The sequence below is a fragment of the Barbus barbus genome (genome assembly GCF_936440315.1).
Source record: "Barbus barbus genome assembly, chromosome: 36".
Taxonomy (NCBI): domain Eukaryota; kingdom Metazoa; phylum Chordata; class Actinopteri; order Cypriniformes; family Cyprinidae; genus Barbus; species Barbus barbus.
The window spans coordinates 10,815,555-10,834,620 of record NC_136714.1 but is presented as its reverse complement, the minus strand read 5'-3'; the positions used below and the strand labels follow the sequence as shown (position 1 = coordinate 10,834,620).

The 19,066-nt window shown below is 38.3% G+C and overlaps 1 protein-coding gene across 1 annotated transcript; it reads right to left on the bottom strand.

Annotated features, from left to right (window-relative positions):
• Positions 1-793: 793 nt before the first annotated feature.
• LOC306856047 (protein FAM53C-like) lies at positions 794-18,858 on the bottom strand. The gene is given in 6 exon segments (XM_079395016.1): positions 794-2,443; positions 7,068-7,724; positions 7,726-7,913; positions 13,494-13,551; positions 13,649-13,853; positions 18,564-18,858. Coding segments are annotated over 4 exon segments (1,125 nt in total). The 5' UTR covers positions 13,501-13,551; positions 13,649-13,853; positions 18,564-18,858; the 3' UTR covers positions 794-2,170.
• Positions 18,859-19,066: the final 208 nt, after the last annotated feature.

Genomic DNA, 19,066 nt, shown 5'->3' with positions numbered 1-19,066 from the left:
TGAAGAAAGAGCCCAGTTTCTCAGCCACCTTGAGCCCAATGATCCTGTCAGGGCCGCTGCAGAAATCCTTGTGAAGGCCACTGTCACTGCCTCTCCAAAACCTGCAGAGGTCAGAGAGAACCGAATCAAAGGCACCGCGAGGTTACGCGACATGGTACCCTTTCAGAGCTGCCCTGGTCCCACAGCTTCTTGCTTCTTCTTGTGCTGCAACTCCAGAACCTGCAATGGTTTCAGAGCTCTGTCTCATAACAGCTGAATTTGGAAAGCTTCCTGTCATGTGTGCCATGAAGGTTCCTCCCATGATGGTGTTGAGATTCATGCCACGGCTGCCAAAAAAACTCCAGCCAAGCAGCCTCAATCTTTCTTGGCATAGCCTCAGCCAGAGTTAAAGCTGCTCCAGTCCCAGAGCTCCTCTCTCAACCTCCCTGGTCCCTGAGGTTCCTGCTAAAGCTGCTCTGGCCCTAGTCAGAGCAGAGGATCCTCAGAGGATCCTCTCATGCCCCAAGTGTTTCACTGGTGTGATTCCTCCATAAATATTTTACAACTGTGTGTCAAATTAAAACACATTTTTGAGAATAAACAAAAATGTGTTATTTTATTAGGAAAACATGATAATCTGGAAATATTTACAATTTCCAATTATGCTTCAATTCTAGAGAGGTTAAGCCTCTCGTTTTACCAGTTTTTATTAAATAATAAATTTTATCATGGTGAATGTTTGATAAACTCACCAGGTAAGTAATGTCCGGTAAGTAACATCTCAATAAAGCAATAAGCCCCAAGAAGCCGTGGTTTACAGTGAATTTATAACAGCTAAGGGCAAGTTTTCACAAAATAAAACAAAGCAAATAAAATGTAATATTAATAAAAACATTATTCTTCCACCAAACAATGTAGTTCCTCAGAAACAGTTGTTGTTGCAACAAAGTGGTTACTGAGATGCAAAAACATGAGCAATTCAAATGAAACATATACAAAACGTGTCACTCAGTGGGACATTTACCATCAAAAGACTTGTGACACTTCATTTCATAATGCTTATGAGATCGCAGATAGTCATAATGCAAAAATTAATTATTTTAACTCTGTAGCCTGTAATATTGATACTATGAAAATAAACAGCAGATGGCAATAAAATGATTTCGACAAAGGAAATTAGAAACAAGTCTGACAGGATCAAGTCACTCATTTGTTTCATTTCATTATTCCAGTTTTAGGCAACTCATTGAGTTAATATTTCAACTCGCAGTAATTTCAAATAAACTTTATTTTTACATAAACTGAGTCTGAATTTATCACATACAATAAAAAAAAAAATCTCTAAATGACAGAAATAGCCTGTCTCCAACCTTCAAGCTACCATCTTTACACAACTTATTTGAACAAATACTCGCTGTACAATACAGTATAACAATGTGCCTTCAGAATACAGTGGTTGCGTTCATTGTTTCTTTCTAAATGTCCCAAATACAGTGCATTAATAAATGTATACACATTTCAATTTTAGAGGAATGCACAGATTGTACAGAATTGTACAGATTAAAAAAAAAAAGAGAGAGACTGCAGAAAAAAAACAGCTACAGTACACAATTCATTTCCTTGAGGAATCTTTTGATTAAGAGGAAGAAAAAAAACAGGCATCTTAAGGCTTATGTTGAATTAGATGGGCCTTCGTCAGGAAGTATAAAGGTCTGCAGAGTAAATACTGCTATGTCATACTGCCCTTTTATATTTCAACTGAACAAAACACTGATATTTATAACCGTCATCCAAGAAAGTCTATTCTTACTATCAAAACAAGTCGAGAGGAAAGACAAGAAAAGAAAGAAGCGGGAAGCTGTTAGCCTCCAGTTCCATTCTGTCAGTTTGAACATGAATTCTAAGAGGACGTCCGATACACATAAAACTCCTTTTTGAAACATTTGCATCCTTCAGAATGTCTCAGCAACTCATTCTGGAATGTACAATGTTGATGGGTCAGCGTCTGTGACTGCCTGCATATGATAGTAGTCGGCATGTCTTCATTAATGGGCGTCTACGCCTGCGCGCCTCGTGTGAGGGCAGCAGGGTTCCTGAGAGGCCTGCCAGTGTAAGGTAGCAGGTGGTGCAGAGAGAGCTGAATGCTGGCGGTGGAGGTGAGGGGGGAAAGAAGATCTTCCCCGGATAACTTTCAGTTCTCCTCAATGAGGGTGATATCTAGCTCAGTACAATCCCTTTCGAACACGCTAGTTTGTCCCCCGTCACGCTCTTCGGGGTCCTCCTCCTCTCTCTCCTCCTCCTCATCACTTTCACTTAACGGCCCAATACTCGTCCTACCCAGGCCTTCAGCTGGTGAACATGAGCCTCTGAAGTCTCCAAAAAAAGGCTCAAGGCCCATACAGACATCCCCGCCGCAGGCCAGTCTGCCACGTTCCATGTAACTGAGAGGGTCTGTGCTTCGAGTCTGAAAACAAAGAGAGAAATAACTTCAGTAAACACTGGCAAAGCAACAATTTAAGAGACTTCCAAGCTACTTTTTGTAACACAAATCATATATTTGAAGAGTTTTGGTCACATAAAACAAGCAGAAGCCTCTGCGTCAAAGGGCTGTTTCTGCAGTGGACTGAACTAACATGTTAACGTTAAGCTACTTAGCTAGCACCCACTTACCTGCCTTTTTAACAAAGAATACTGGGCATATGCCAAAGCACCTAATTAATATTCAAGATCATTTTTATGCCCCATGAAAAAGTTTTCAAAGTGGAGTTGGCAAGATAAACATGACAAAAACACAAAGCTTTACAACTGTACAGATGCTACAACAACAGCACAGAGTTGCAAATTATAGGGAACTAAACATCTCAAACCAAATGTGATGAGAATTTTCATCAGTTTGTGATAAAGCAAAACACTGTAAATCTAGTATTCGTTTCATGAGATTTTTCAGTGGCCCTCCAGTGTTACACTTCTGAAATTAGTCATTTTCAAACCAAATTGAACATAATACACACATATTTTCTCTCGAACCTAAGAAGTAAACTATTTAATAAACATTTAAAGTTACATCAGAACATTCTAATTTTACCAAGATACTCTAGACAAAAGTGTCATGTGGTTGACTTTTGAAATACAAACATTTCCTTCTGGAAAATGAGTGTTTCTTGTCTAATTTAAATTAATTACCTAACTAATTGATTCTTCTAATTAGAAGTCAAAAAAGATGATTTATGTACAATAATTTTAATCGTTAAAATCACCAAATATCTTTCTTGTTAATGATTTTCAGTTTTGTTCAAGGTATAATATATAAACCGAGAATTTCAATCACTAAACTAATAACTAAACAAACTTTTATAACACATGCTGACATGTTCAATATAATTTATTAAGTTGGGTATCCACCTTATTCATCATATTTATAATAAAACAAATACGCTTAAAAATATAATCATATCATCAAATATAATTTTCACCTTTAAACAGTGTATGATGCTTTCAGAATCTTACAAATATATGAAATATTTCTATATATTTTTTTAAATGAACGTTTTAATTAAAGTGTTATAATAAAAGTAAATTAGTTGTCAAAAGAGAATATGGTACAAACTTTGCTACAGATATACAATTTTCCCTTTTTGTTAAAAATTCCCTTCACCACCTCATAGAGTGATATGATTCATTTTAAAAACAAACTAATTTTATGATCTTTCCCACAAAATGTGTTGTTCCAATGTTCAAAAAAAAGTACACTAACTACCCCCAACACTACAGTTTGTTTCTGTAATTATACAATATGGATTGCTTTATGTGAATTAGGGGTGTGCTCAAAATATCGATTCTTAGATACATACCGATATAATAAAAAAAGATACAGTATCGATATTCTAGCCCTTAGTATCGATACTCCGCCCAGCCATTAGGGGGCGCAGTGGCGCCCGCGAGTTTAAAAAAAAAACTCATGGAAAATGTTAAAGCAAGATGTAGCATTTAAAGGTGCCATAGAATGAAAAACTGTCTTTACCCTGGCATATTTAAATAATAACAGTTCTGTACATGGAAATGACATACAGTGAGCCTCAAACACCATAATTTTCTCCTTCATATGTAAATCTCGTGATTAAAAAAGACCACTGAAAAACAGGCGAATCAGAACATAACACCGACTGTGATGCAACAGTCGGGATCACTACGCCCCCAACATTTGCATAAACCCGCTCTTGTTCTAAGCCGGCCGAACCATCAGAAGCTCTGCAGGTATTGTAAATAAACAAGCGCGGACAACAGCGAAAATAACAAAATAAATTTTATGTTCCAGGCCGTGCAGGGGGTGTGAAGTGCAGGGATGGGTTGGTGTCTGTATTCAGAAAGGCACAGAAAGCAAATAACGCGAGCCACTAAAGGGACATGGTTAGCTCCTTGCTAGCGGTAGCCTGTGACAGTACATAAGATTTCACTCTCAGTAAGGAGAGATGAGGATGATGGCGAATGACTTACAGATCCTGAGCACCACTGACAAGCATCTGATCTTGTGAAATGTGTGGTAAGTACTGTTGCTCCATAATGTAAACATAGTTTGTGTGATCGCGTCTCTTGAAAGTGAACTATAACGCGATCGATGGATCGTTCAAAAGCAGTTTCAATGCCTCGCATATTAATAACGGCTCCCTGATGCCCGCGTTTTATATACAGTATAATTACCCGACGATATAACTGCGAGAGAAAGTATTTAAATATATATTTTCCTCCCTGTGCTTCCTTCTTTCTGATGAGCCGTACTGTGAAACAGCCAATCAGAGCAGAGCTCATTATTATTCATGACCCTGCCAAATAAGCCAATAACAGACCGTTTCATTCTAGGGAGAAATCCTAGGGTTGTAAATGGACATGTAAAATCGTTTCTGGAGATTTTTTGCCCTTACCTAAGCCACATACCTTCTGTGTAGATATCAGAGAACAATTTAAAATACTGTATCAATGCATTCTATGGCACCTTTAAGTGATTTCATAGTGAAATGTGTTATGGCAGTACATGGTGTCACAAAAAAAGAATTATAAGAAGATTTAATAAGAAGTTAAGAATAATAAGAAGAAGATTTTGTGCTTGTGTGAGCTCAGACTGTACCCTTGGAAAGTTAAATGTTGACTTGTGGTAATTTCCAGATTAATACAATTTGTGTACAATTAATCAGAGCACTTAAAGTTGCAAATATTTAAGCAAAATGCACTTTGATATAATGCACTTTTGTCTTCATTAAATTGAAGAAAAATGCAGAGTTCTGTTTGTTGAGTAAATGTGTTCAGCATTAACTAATTGGCTCTGGCCCATGTATTTTTATTGAATCGTATCGAATCGTGTCACATTGTATCAAATCGTATCGAGACAGCTCTGTGTCGAGGTAAGTATCGAATCGTGACCTGTGTATCGAGGTATGTATCGTATCGCCAGGTTCTCCAAGGTATACAGCTAGGGGTGTGCGATATGACGATTTTTGATCGTGGACGATAAAAATGTCTCCACGATCTGCTTTTTAAGAAATATCGTAGTATCGTGCTACCGCGCACATTGTCAAATACAGTTCTGGCGCCGCCGTCTCTATATACTGTACAACACGACATACAGCAGTAGAGTTACTCAGACAGGACACTGCACTTATTCGCGATCGCAAAAGTACATTATTTGCATACAAGCCTTGCTGGTTAAATGTTTAATTCGCGCGCTGGTCTGACGTGCGCTTGTTCTGAGCACATACACCTGAAGCACGCGCACTAAAAGCCTGTCTAACAGCACCTGATTACTCAACTAAGTTATATTTTGCGCTAATACTGTCAAAACACACAAGGTTTACATACAGACTGAGTTGGTTATCTCTAAAATGAAAGTAAATAGTTAAGAGAGAAACGGATGCATGCCTGTACTGTATATTAGATGCGTGCAGCTCTTAAAGGGACAGGACACTAAACATGCTGTCGACTGTCATTAAAGGGATAGTTCACCCTAAAATTGAATTTCTGTCATTATTTACTCAGTGGAAAACCAAACAGTTGCTGGTCTACATTGACTTTGATAGTAGGAAAGAAAAATCCTATGGAAGTCACTGAGGACCAGCAACTGTTTGGTTTTCCACCTTCTTCAAAATGGCATTTATAAATGTTCAGCAGAAGAAAGAAACTCATTCCGGTTTAAAACAACTTTTGAGTAAATGATGATTGTATAAAAATACAACATTATGACAGAATTGACAGACAGATGACAGAATATAAATTTTTGGGGGAACTATTCATTTAACGTTAACAAAACAACAAAACACAGAAAAATCACTCACTATTCTTGACTGAAAAACTTTAATACAGTTGCTTTAGGAATCAGTCTATCTAGTGTTTTATTTTTATATTTGTTCATTCAATTTCATTGAATGCTCTGCTAAATACACCTATTGTACCTGGAAATAAAGCACTGTTTGTTTTATTTGTATATTATGTGTATTTGTAATGTGTATCTTTGTTCTTATTTTTTAATAAGAAAAATAAAATAATGACAAAGATTTTTTATCTTCACCCACTTTGGCCTAAATATCTGCCATGCATCTTTGTCTTTCTAGTTTGGCTGTAATGCTCAGACAACTTGTAAAACCAAAATAGTAAAACTAACAAAGAATCGGGATAAAAATCGTGAATCGTGATATTTCTATAAAAAATCGTGATATGATATTTTTCCCATATCGCCCACCCCTATATACAGCCCTAATGTGAATGTACCCTATATGTATGCAGCTAAAGTTAGATGAAAGTTTGAACTGAATCAAATTGAATAGAATCAGGAAATTTGTATCAATACCCAGCCCTACTTTAAACAATGCCATCCATCCATCCATCCATCCATCCATCCATCTTCTTCCACTTTATCCGGGGCCGGGCCGGGCTACTTTAAACAATGCCATATTTTATAATTTCTCTTTTTCTATTTTGTACTGTAAGCTGCCTCCTTTTTTCCTAACGGAAAAAACAGTTCTATCAGATGTGCCAAATGCTCCTGCTTTCCAAATAACCTAACACCAGCTGTATCTTCAGAATGGTAAGGAACAGCATACCTGTGTCATTTTGATGAAATCTAGCACAGGCCGTGCACATGGTCTGTCTGGGTCCCTGCGGCGCTTCAGGCCTGGTTTGAGCAGGAGCAGATCGCAGGGCTGAGAATGGCACCGTGGAAGTTGAGGAGGAAGAGCACGGCGCACTGAAGACGGAGTGCTGCAGGCGGATGAGGGTGAGGCGGGCACCGCCGGAGGGTGAGACGTGATTTGCGGGGGCACCGGAGGTGGCGGCAAGAACTGGGTGGCAGCTTCGCGGATGAGCACGGGAGAGAGAGAGAAGCGCCTCTGCGGAGGAGGTGGCGGGTGGAGCGGCGAGGGAGAGGAGGAGCATGAGGACGGCGAGGGGAAGAAGCAGCAGCAGGCACCGCCTCCGGCACCGTCACTCGGGTCCCAGGGGAACGTCCATGGAAGCGGGGAATCTGGGGAAAGGGCCAGACTGAAAAAGGTGGGGCTGGAAGAAGAATGCAGTGAGGAGTTGAGCGAGGAGCTGGGGGCACGCAGTGGACATGGCCCCCCCGCGCCCCCTCCACTGTGGCATCGGCGGTTCACTGGTGTCCAGACCTTGGAGGCGCTCGGCCGCCAGGTGTACCGGCAGCGTGAAAGGTCCTCTGGTACAGACAGCGAACGACAGTGGCGTTTGGGGGGTGGCGGGGGGGGGAGGGGGAGGCCCGGGAAAAGACAGGTCCGTCACAGAGGTGCTAGGGGCGAGCGGACGGTTCAGGGCATCCCCCTCCGGCAGGTGGCTTTCTGGAGGACCCAGGGGCACAGGGCCGGGGGGGAAGCTGGAGCTGAGCACCCCCTGCAGGCTGGCCTTCGAAGGAGGGCAGAGCTGCCAGTAACTGCTCTCTGAAAAAGGACAGACTGAGTTTTAGGAGATAATCATTCATTGATTCATTAAGACATGAGAAGACATTAGAGGCGAGCGTATTATGGATTTTTGTAGGCCCAAACCCAGAAACAAGCATTCTAGCACTTGCGGTTTCATAATTCTGAAGTCAGTGGGTTTTTCGAATGAGTTTTTGGTTAAACGGTTGAAATAGAGGTTTTCAAAAGCTAAAAATATTTTTACATTTTATTCTACGACAAGCTTTCCCTGGTAAAAAAGTAATATATTTAAAATGCATTTATTTCATACTAAGTATAGTTCAAATTTATGAACATATTTACTGAATGCTCGAGACCTACTGAAATAAAAATGATAATTACACTTTATTTGGAGTACTACTGCAAAAATGTCCAATTCTTAATATTAAGCCTAAAATGTGTTTTAATGTCACTATTGATGAGGATTGTATCATATGACCTTTGAATAATATCGGTCTTTAAATGCAAGATGCAAGTGTACCTGAAGTATATGTGACCCGTTCTGGCGAAATGAGTCGGAAGTCACACGGGCTAATTTTGAGCTATAGGCAAAAGAAGTGAAAAATTTCAGTTTTGGTCGAATTTGAGATTTTCACATAAATGAGTTCATTAAGCCCTCTTCTAGCGATTCCAATGCTCCAAATAGTAATTAAACATCTAAAATGATCTTTAATTGTACGTTTTCGTACCTTTTTCTCTGTGCACTTCTGGACGACAGTTACTGCTTCTCACCACAAGTTGTAAGTCTATTGTTGCAAAGCGCAGCATTCCAGCTTTGTTAATATTCAAATCTAATTCTCGATGACAGGAGTCCAAACCAGTGAAATATGATTTTCAAACCCATGCTGATGACGATCGTGCTGACTGACATTTGTAAAGCATAAGTGCATTTGCCTTTCCACGAGCACCCGATCTCCCTTATAAAGTACATTATTGCGAAATATGTATTGGCGAGATTCACATCATAATCTGTTATGACTGACATGAACGTTTAGTTAATATTTGGGGGAAAATCTGATTTGTTACATTATATTTGATCCATGCATTACAGTAGGTCTTAATATAGATCTGTCTCAATGCTACCTTAAAAGAAAGGACGGAATCACTCGCTGCTCTTGATTAAATACTGTTTATTTGCATCTTTGTTCTTGTTTTAATAACAAAGATAAAATAAAAATAGCTGTATTGTGATTAATAATATAGTAATTAATATTTAGAAAAGAATTGGAGGAAAATATGCAATATTCAGACCTGCAAACTCATCAGAGAAAAAAAGGTGACAGTGTTTTGGGGGGGTGGGGGTGCAGAATGGGCGACGCCGACACTGTGAACGCATTAGCCTTGCACGTTCGCCAGATTCTAAATAGACATTGTTTACAAGTAATGCGGCGCATCCAATGCAACAAGACGTCAAATTGCTTTGTTACACTGTATTACTCTCGCATCAGCTGTTGTCTAAACAGTTTAGACGTATTGTCAAGTATGGTGACCCATACTCGAAATTGGTGCTCTGCGTTTAACCCATCCAAGTGCACACACACAGCAGTGAGTAGTGAACAAATGTACACACACACACACACACACACCGTGAACACACACCCGGAGCAGTGGGCAGCCATTTATGCTGCGGCGCCCGGGGAGCAGTTGGGGGTTCGGTGCCTTGCTCAAGGGCACCTCAGTCGTGGTATTGAGGGTGGAGAGAGCGCTGGACATTCACTCCCCCCACCTACAATCCCTGCCGGCCGGGGACTCGAACCCGCAACCTTTGGATTACGAGTCCAATTCTCTAACCATTAGGCCACGACTTCCCCGCATCAAAAACGCGTTAAAAGTAGGGCTACATCCAGCTGACTTGAATGACTGCTGCGCACACGACAACCTCCATAACGTGTCGTTAATCAGGGTAGCTCAGAATTGGAGTAGTAGCCAGAACTCAGGGCAGAGCACCTGGCTTAAGTTAGGGGCTAATGATAAGGTTGCAACCTATCTGAAATACTATATACTTACGTAGCAAGCTAAATGGTTAACTTTAGTTAGCAAGACGGTCAGACAATGCAGGAATTAACATTACAACTAGCTAACAATGTTAGATGGCTAGAAAATTTGCTAATCTTACTAACGGAAATTCCAGCATTGGATCCGCTTGTATTGCTTGCTATTAAGCATTTTGCTCGAAGCATAGGCTAACTGTATGAAAAAAAAACGCTAACTTAGCTGACGTTATTTGACTTAAGCAAACAAATATCTGTTGTTTCGCTCCAAAAAGACTGATTTACCTTGAATTCAATTTCCATCAGAGTTTCCACATTAGGTCAGGTGTCTCTTGACAGGCGCGAACACAGATGGCAGTGTGTTTCAAGATCCTGAACCAAGCGCTGAGATTCCGATTGGTCCAGAAAAAATGTAATTTATAAGAATTGTCCAATAATGGCCTACATGGCACGCAAGCCCACCCCCACCTCCCTCTCTTGACAGGCGCGAGCTCAGTAGAGATTCCGATCGGCCCAGATGTCAATTAACGCAAGACCCCCCCCCCCCCCCCCCCCCCTCTAAAAAAACCTCTCCGGTTCTACACGATTAACGTGAATGACCCAATTGACAATAAAAGCGGCGATTGTCGCCAAAAAGCGACAAGTTTGCAGGTATGAATATTGCTTGGTGATTTTTCTCAAAATCAGATCTGCTGCTTCTATTGCCTTCAAACGGCTGTAGCTCAGTCATTTTTTATCCAATTCCAACAAGTCATATATCATTTTGAAGATATTTTAAGAGAATGTGAAAATAAAAAGAACTCATTTTTGAAAATTTGCACATTCCGACTCACTTTGCCAGCACCGCTCACATATTTGCAATAGCTCCAGTTTAGCACAATCAAATATACTTCAGTTTATTTTTAGATTTCAGCGTTACTTCCGCACAATTAAAGTGCATTAAGTAGAATATATAAACATAACATTTTTCTTAAATATATACATGCATATGTTTGTATTTATATATACACATAATAAATATATACAGTGCACACACGTATATTATGTAAACAAAAACTTCATTTGGATGCAATTATTCGCGATTAATCGTTTGACAGCACTATAATGTAAATATATTTGCAGAATATTTACCTTGAAATAAATATATTTCAAATACATTTAGATATATTTATTTTTTACTAGGGTTTACTTGCTAACAAGTGGGACTACAGAGGTTGTCGGGGACATTAAATGTCATCAAAACAAAGAGGTTAACGCTTACGCGCTATTCTAATTCAAACTATTAGGGATTTTTTTTTAATAAAGACAGCTGTCAGAAGATTAAAGGTGGTGATGTCAAAGTCATGTGACACTGGTGTAGTTTGTTTATGGCCTTCAATATTCATAAATGTTGTGTTAATTTGTGAAGATTATCATGATAAAATGCACAAGAGTCATACTTTTGTTGATGATAGAGTTTATTTTCGCCAATAATCCAAAAATCTATGGAAAAGTCCTTTTGGGTTTTTGTCGAGGGTACGAGGCTAATTTCTGGGTTGGCATACAAAAACACGTCATCACTGCAGCAATCTATTTTGAATTTGCACACAAACCAAAAATATGACTTATTATTACAAATGATAAATTGCAAGAAATTATATTCCATATGATAGCGTTCTACGGAGCGACTAAAGGGACATGGTTAGCCGCTTGCTAGCGGTAGCCTGTTGCACTACCGTACATAACATTTCACTTACCACATAAACAGAGTAGGGATGTAACGATTCACTCAACTCATGAGTCGATACGATTCGATTCGCAATTATTATTATTATTTTACAAAATGAGATTTAAGACAAATTATAAATTAAATGTGTCCTTTTATTATTGCTTGGACAAAATACTGCACGTTTCTTTGTGAAATTGAAATATAACACTATAATAAATAATATACTAACATATTATTGCTCTTTTGTTGGTTTTGATTGCTTCTATTCTCCTCATTTGTAAGTCGCTTTGGATAAAAGTGTCTGCTAAATAACAAAATGTAGATATAATGTAAATGTAAATAACAAAACTAAATTGACATTTTAAAACAAACCCCCAAATCAAATAAATAAATAACACAAATAAAAGAAATCTCCTCATATGAACAAAATATATCATATAAAGGCTTTGTCTGTGCTCTTTCCATTTAAAATCAGAGGCAACCACTGCATTTGAATCATGATCCAAGCAAAGATGCTAAAATAAGACTGTATTATTTCGAAATTTGAAGCAAAAACAGAATGGTCTGACTTCAGTTTTGTGAAACTATACATAAAAAACATCTGCATGAAACAGAAACAGCAAACGAGCTGAATGAGATGCAGATTCACTCTCTGTCAGCAGGTGAGAGAAAAAAATACCATCAAAACTTTAGTAAAGACAGTAAGTTACCCTCAGACATACATTCATAAAAACGCCTACCCCTGATTGTATCACAATTTGTTTAGCATCTCAACTGATTTGAATCGTGGTTAATCGTTAACTTACATCCCTAAAACAGAGTAAGGAGAGATGACTGATAGGATGATGGCGAATAATTTGCAGATCCTGAGCTCCACTGACAAACATCTAATCTTGTAAAATGTGTGGTAAGTACTGCAGAGTAAAAAACAAGCACGCGTCCATAAGCGATATTAATAACGGCTCCCTGATGCCTGCAGTTTATATACAGTATAATTACCCAACTATATAATCGCAGCAGAAGATATTGAAGTATATTTTTCCTCGCATCTCGTATCTAGTCCCTTTAGGGGTTCCATTTTTTTAAATGGAAATGTCCTAGCCTTATGAGCATTTGATTATGCTAATTGACGAACTGTTAATATTATGTTTATTATATTAATATGTTTTAGCACATTACAATGATTATATGGCTTGAGTTAAGGTAGCTTATCTTCTGAATTAAACAGTTGTCTGTATGATAATACAGATTGAAAGCGTGAATCCCGTCTCTCTCTGTTTATGGGTGTTTGTGCATGCATGTGGGGGAGGGGTGCGATTTTCAAATAATATATTTGCTTGGAATGCCCACGTTCACATTACTCCATGTTTCTTCGCTTTCAAGTGTAATTAACATAAAGCAGTCCTGCCCACTGATAGTTGCTCAAATATATCTCACCGCATATTTGTAAGCAAAATCTATACCATTTGACATTTCTAATGCAGCATGGTATATATATATATATATATATATTATGTTCAGGAATATTATATAACATATATGGAATACATACAATGTACATATTTGCATACTACTGTTCAAAAGTTTGGTCTGCAGTTATTTGATCAAAAATACAGTAATACTGTGAAATAGAACAATTTAGAAAAACATTCACACAAGTAAGTTTCTGTTACATGGTTCACCTTGATTGTGTTTTAACTAGCAGCTATTATTTAGAAAACCAATGAGGTTGTAGGGCTTATGGGAGTTTTTACATTTGTTCTAAAAAGATTAATGGCATTATGCTCCATACTTAATTATTTTACACTCAACTCAAACTAAGGAGCTAAAGACTTTCAGATACTCAAGAGATAGGTTACATACCAGGCATCAATCCATCTGTGGGCCGGCAGGTTTCGGGGCTCTGGCGATGAAGTAGAGACTGAAAGAAGTTTTTTAAAAATTATTGCTTTAAGAGACAGATAAATGGTAAAAATAGTGAAAAATATCTGTGCTGAGATCTAAAACACAAGCTTTACCAGTTTGCTGTCCAGAGGTTGTTGTTGATGCTGGGACAACGTTGTTGTTTAAGATTTAACGAAACCATGGCATGGCAAATTTGAGGAGAAAGGAAAGGTAGGAAAGAGACTGATGTGAACTAGATAAAGCTGAAGCACTGTCCACCAAACATCCAGGACACGCTGCTCGCTCGATCTCACTTGGGAACCATGATGATGTCCTCACCTGGGACACAGAAGAAGTCAAATAAAGTATTAGATACAAAATAGGTTGGATTATTTCTTAAGATATAAACATCAATTTTTTGTTCTTCATCTCTTTTGGTCTTTAGATGGTCTTTTTCGACTTGTTTTTGAGTCACAGTATGTTATCATGAATGCTCAAAGGATCAAGAAAATTTAGATTTCTCATGATGAAACCCCTTTAAATAAATGTATGTGAATACTAAATGACTTGTTCTAAATTCAGGACAATACAAAATGGTGGAACAAAACAAAACAAAAAATGTTTAACAATAGCACTTTCTCATGCAAATCTCTGGAGTTACTTAGCTGCTGAAATTGTAAAACTAAATAAATAAATAATACAATTACCAAAACTGCAAAGTATTCCTGATCTGCACCAACATAAAATGCTTTTTAATTTCCTGTCCGATTCAAAAAGTTGCAGCCACTCACATATAAGACTTGTCATGTTTACAAGAAAGAGTATAAATTCTTGATAAGAGTCCTTCCTGTGTAACTATACTTTGCAAGAAAATGCACAGAATTATTTTTTTTTTTGCTTAATTCTTTTAGGTTGTATTTATGAATTTTTGCCCGGCTAGATACATTTAAAAGACTATACCAAATGCAAAAGATACTAAAAGGAAGAATCAAACAGCACTCGCCATCTCCATTCTGAAAAATCATTAAACACTAGGGATGCACGATATTATCGGAATCGGCCGATAATGGCTTTAAATGTAAATATCTGCATTGGCCTGACATGAAAAATAAAGATTCACTGATTTATATCACTGCACTTAATCTGTAAAAGCACGTACAGAATGACGCGTTCGGTGTATAAACAGTAATAGCACATGCAGTGGCAGAAGCGCAGCCTCCCCCGGGGTCCTAACGCCCAGTCGGTAAGGAGATTTAATCTGTAGGGGGCGCTGCTGGCCTACTTCTAATTAAATTAAAAGTAAAATAGCCTATACAAATAACATTTAGACTGTGTTTCTGATTAAACAAAGCAGTAATTGATGTCATAAAATAATGAGTATGTTTTGATTTAATGGTCAGAAGCTATATCTTAAATGAAAAAAAAAATCACAAACATGACACGTTTAAATTAAATAATTTTATATTTACTCATTTATTCACTGATGTGTAATATGTTTTATTTTTTAAACAAATCATGAGCTCTAAAAGATTTTCAGAATTTTTTCAACTCTTTTGTTTTAGACCATCTACAAATGTCAAATCCTAAAAAAAATGTAAATGTTGTAAATGGACATGTAAAATCGTTTCTGGAGATTTTTTGCCCTTACCTAAGCCACATACTTTCTGTGTAGATATCAGAGAACAATTTAAAATACTGTATCAATGCATTCTATGGCACCTTTAAGTGATTTCATAGTGAAATATGTTATGGCAGTACATGGTGTCACAAAAAAGAATTATAAGAAGATTTAATAAGAAGTTAAGAATAATAAGAAGAAGATTTTGTGCTTGTGTGAGCTCAGACTGTACCCTTGGAAAGTTAAATGTTGACTTGTGGTAATTTCCAGATTAATACAATTTGTGTACAATTAATCAGAGCACTTAAAGTTGCAAATATTTAAGCAAAATGCACTTTGTTATAATGCACTTTTGTCTTCATTAAATTGAAGAAAAATGCAGAGTTCTGTTTGTTGAGTAAATGTGTTCAGCATTAACTAATTGGCTCTGGCCCATGTATTTTTATTGAATCGTATCGAATCGTGTCACATTGTATCAAATCGTATCGAGACAGCTCTGTGTCGAGGTACATATCGAATCGTGACCTGTGTATCGAGGTATGTATCGTATCGCCAGGTTCTCCAAGGTATACAGCCCAACAATGTACTGTCAAAAAACCTTCATTATCTTTTATTTAATTCTATGAAATAAGTTTTTGTTAAAAACTAACCAAAATATGATCGGATATTGGAAAAATCCAATATCGTGCATCCCTATTAAACACACCATGAGTCCAGCATGAAGCAGGAAAAAAAAACTATAATTTCTCCTCCATTACTTTCATACTACAAACAATACTCTCTATAAAGCAGACACGACAGCAGTCTTTATTAACTACGCACTGCCTACAGCAAACATATACAATTCCCTTTGATTAATGAGTGCTATACTCCTAAACTGCTGACTTCACACTGAAACAAACCAGGAATTTCAGGTGACTGCCTTGCATGTATTCAAAGTACCTTCAAAACAACACGGAAAAATAGGCTCGCGAACCAACCAAATACACAAAAAAAGAAATTACAAAAATTTATTTTTCTTCCCATATTTCAAGAAACAGGCCAAATCTGGCAATTCATTTATTATAATCAGGTTAATGTGTTTGTGATCTTACATGAACAGAATGTGACCAATTCGAATTAATATTTAAATATTCTTGTGCTTTAAACTCAGTAATTCTTTATTTCTCTTTTGAAGTATCCTCAGATTATGGTTTAATTAGAGAAGGCGACTGAAGTTCACGCTTTCCAAACCCCGCTAAGGACTGTAACCCTGCAGGGCACAGGCCCAGTCTGCTAGCGCTCTCCCATTACAGCACACATGAATAGAGACTGCTTGGTGACAGGTGTCTGGGAAAGCTGCACAGTCAAGGAACCGGCTGTTCCGCTGGCCTGATGCCACTGTGGGAACTCCTACAAACACATCCTTCCCTGTCTGTGTTCACGGACACACAGAGCATTAAAACCACTAAATCATCCGACATGACTGTCCTGGGTGCACGTTATTTAAATCAGGGGTTTACAGGGGGCCATACAAGAGTGCTGGGGTCAGTGGAAAATGTAGAGAAAAACAATTAATTAAAAAGATTAGATTAAAATAAGTAGAAAAACAACTAAATAATAGTAACTAAATGACATTTGGTAGAATTTGAGGGTCCCTTGAACGAGATGGATGAACAAATATAGAGGTCCGTGGTCTCTCATAGATTGAAAACCTACGATTCTGTCAATAAAGTGCACACCAACTCATTGATTTAAGTTAAGAAAGAGCTTTAAAACCACATCGCCCAATGTGACTGTATTAAAGGGTTAGTTTACCCAGAAATGAAAATTCTGTCATAATTGCGTAATCCGCATTGTTTACGTTCAGTAGACAGCGTGCGCATGCTGAACGTAAACAACGTTGTTTATGTTCTGGGGTACTCTCCAAACTGGCAGAATTACTGAATAAATTATGTTATTATTGTTTTCTTTGCGTACAAAAAGTATTCTCGTAGCTTTGTATAATTACTGTTGAACCCCTGATGTCATATGGACTATTTTACTGATTTCTGTGCGTTGATTGTGGTAATATCCTTGCTGCCAATGAGAGGGTCAGAGAGCTCTCGGATTCCATTCAAAATATCTTAATTTGTGTTCTGAATTTGATCGAAGGTCTTACGGCTTTAGAACGACATGAGGGTGCGTAATTAATGACAGAATTTTCATTTTTGGGTGAACTATCTCTTTAATATGCTAGTGCACTTCATTTAAATCAGGGGCTTACAGGGGGCCACAAGAGTGCTGGGGTCCATGGAAATTTTTGAGAAAAACAATAAAAGATTAAATAAACTTTAAAAAAAAATTAAACATGAAAATTAGTAGAAATGCAACTAAATAATAGTAACTAAAATAGTTATAACTGACATTTGGAGGATTTGGGGGTCCCTCGAATAAGGTGCCTGAACAAATATTAAGGTCTGTGGTATCTAAAGATTGAAAACCTACAATTTAATCAAAGTCAAGGCCAACTCATTGAACCGTCGGTAGTAATGACGTGTCGTGGCGGTCACGAGCAGATTCGGGTTCGGTTCCTCCGTTGTCTTGGTAACGCGCTGAGCGGTCGCGCCTGATGGAGGCGATGTCGGGGGGAGGGGAGCCTGCTGCCTGTCATCTCCATTATAAGCACATTAAGCGTGACATGTAGCACAACATACCCTTCGTCTACAATTCAAATCATTTGCTGAGATAAAAATATATACATTTCCCGATCGCACCGACGCCTATAAATCAAATCAAATCGCGCTGAAGGTCGGTGTAGGCCACTGGGTTACATTTCTGAAGCGAGCGCGTACGGTTTGCACGGGACATTAGCCAAATTTAGCCATTCTGAGCATGCATACACATTAAGAATATATTGATTTTTGCACGCCGAAGGCAAGCGAATGAATTGAGACTATAAATAAGCATCGGTCGACATTAGGAAGCAGAAAGCGGTTTCACATCGCGTGCACCGGTTGTACACTATTTGCATTTTGCTCGATTTTGCAGATTACGCTAGGATATAACACACCTAAACCAAAAACTCTAATTCTGTATTTAACATATAAATCGCGATTCATTTCATGACAAATAAAAATAAAAGACTATATGACAAGCCAATCAGGAACAGCCGACCCGGGCTATAGCTAACGCGGTGCTGTAACGTAAACAGGCCTATTAAAGAAATAACGATTTAAGATGTCTTTCCGTCACATACAGTGCGTTCCGTTCACCAGTCTGCAAAAGCGAATTACTGCATCCCTGCCATGTGCTGCAGATTTGTTTACACGCGTTCATGAAATGCAATTCTGCCCCACGAACCGATTTCTAGCCGTGCACAATGAGCCTGACTGCAGCGAAACTAGATATTATATGAATAACACCGCATTTAAACGAAGATGCACTGGTGATTTTCGACGATAATGGCTTACCTTGAATCAAACGAGAGTGGTCGATAAAACCCCAGGCCTTGAATGTGACTCTCAACTGAGATTCAGCCGACTCGGTAACGTTACAACAAGCTAAAGCAGGTCGGCTTGCGGTCTAATACACTGCCCTCGCCTCGGCCTGGAAATACATCTGTATACAATCCCCGACTGCTCTGCTTTACAACAAACATACCTTTGAAATAACACGCTGGACCGAAACAGACGATTCAAAGGATCGTGTAAAATTGAGGATTGGTTTGCAATTGCACGCTTGGTCGATACAGACAGTCTTCTCAACGTCGCCCACTAGGGAAAAATAAGTGCTTGCCTTCTATGGAGGAATCTGTAAATAACATTCAGGGCATATACGGACTCAGGTTCATCTTACAACCCGCGGAAGGTGTACGGGAATTGGTAGATGAGAGCAAATCTTATGAGGTGAATAAATGAACGCAATTAAGCTCGGAGAAGTCAAACAATACAGTTCAGTGAGGGAACTTGACTGA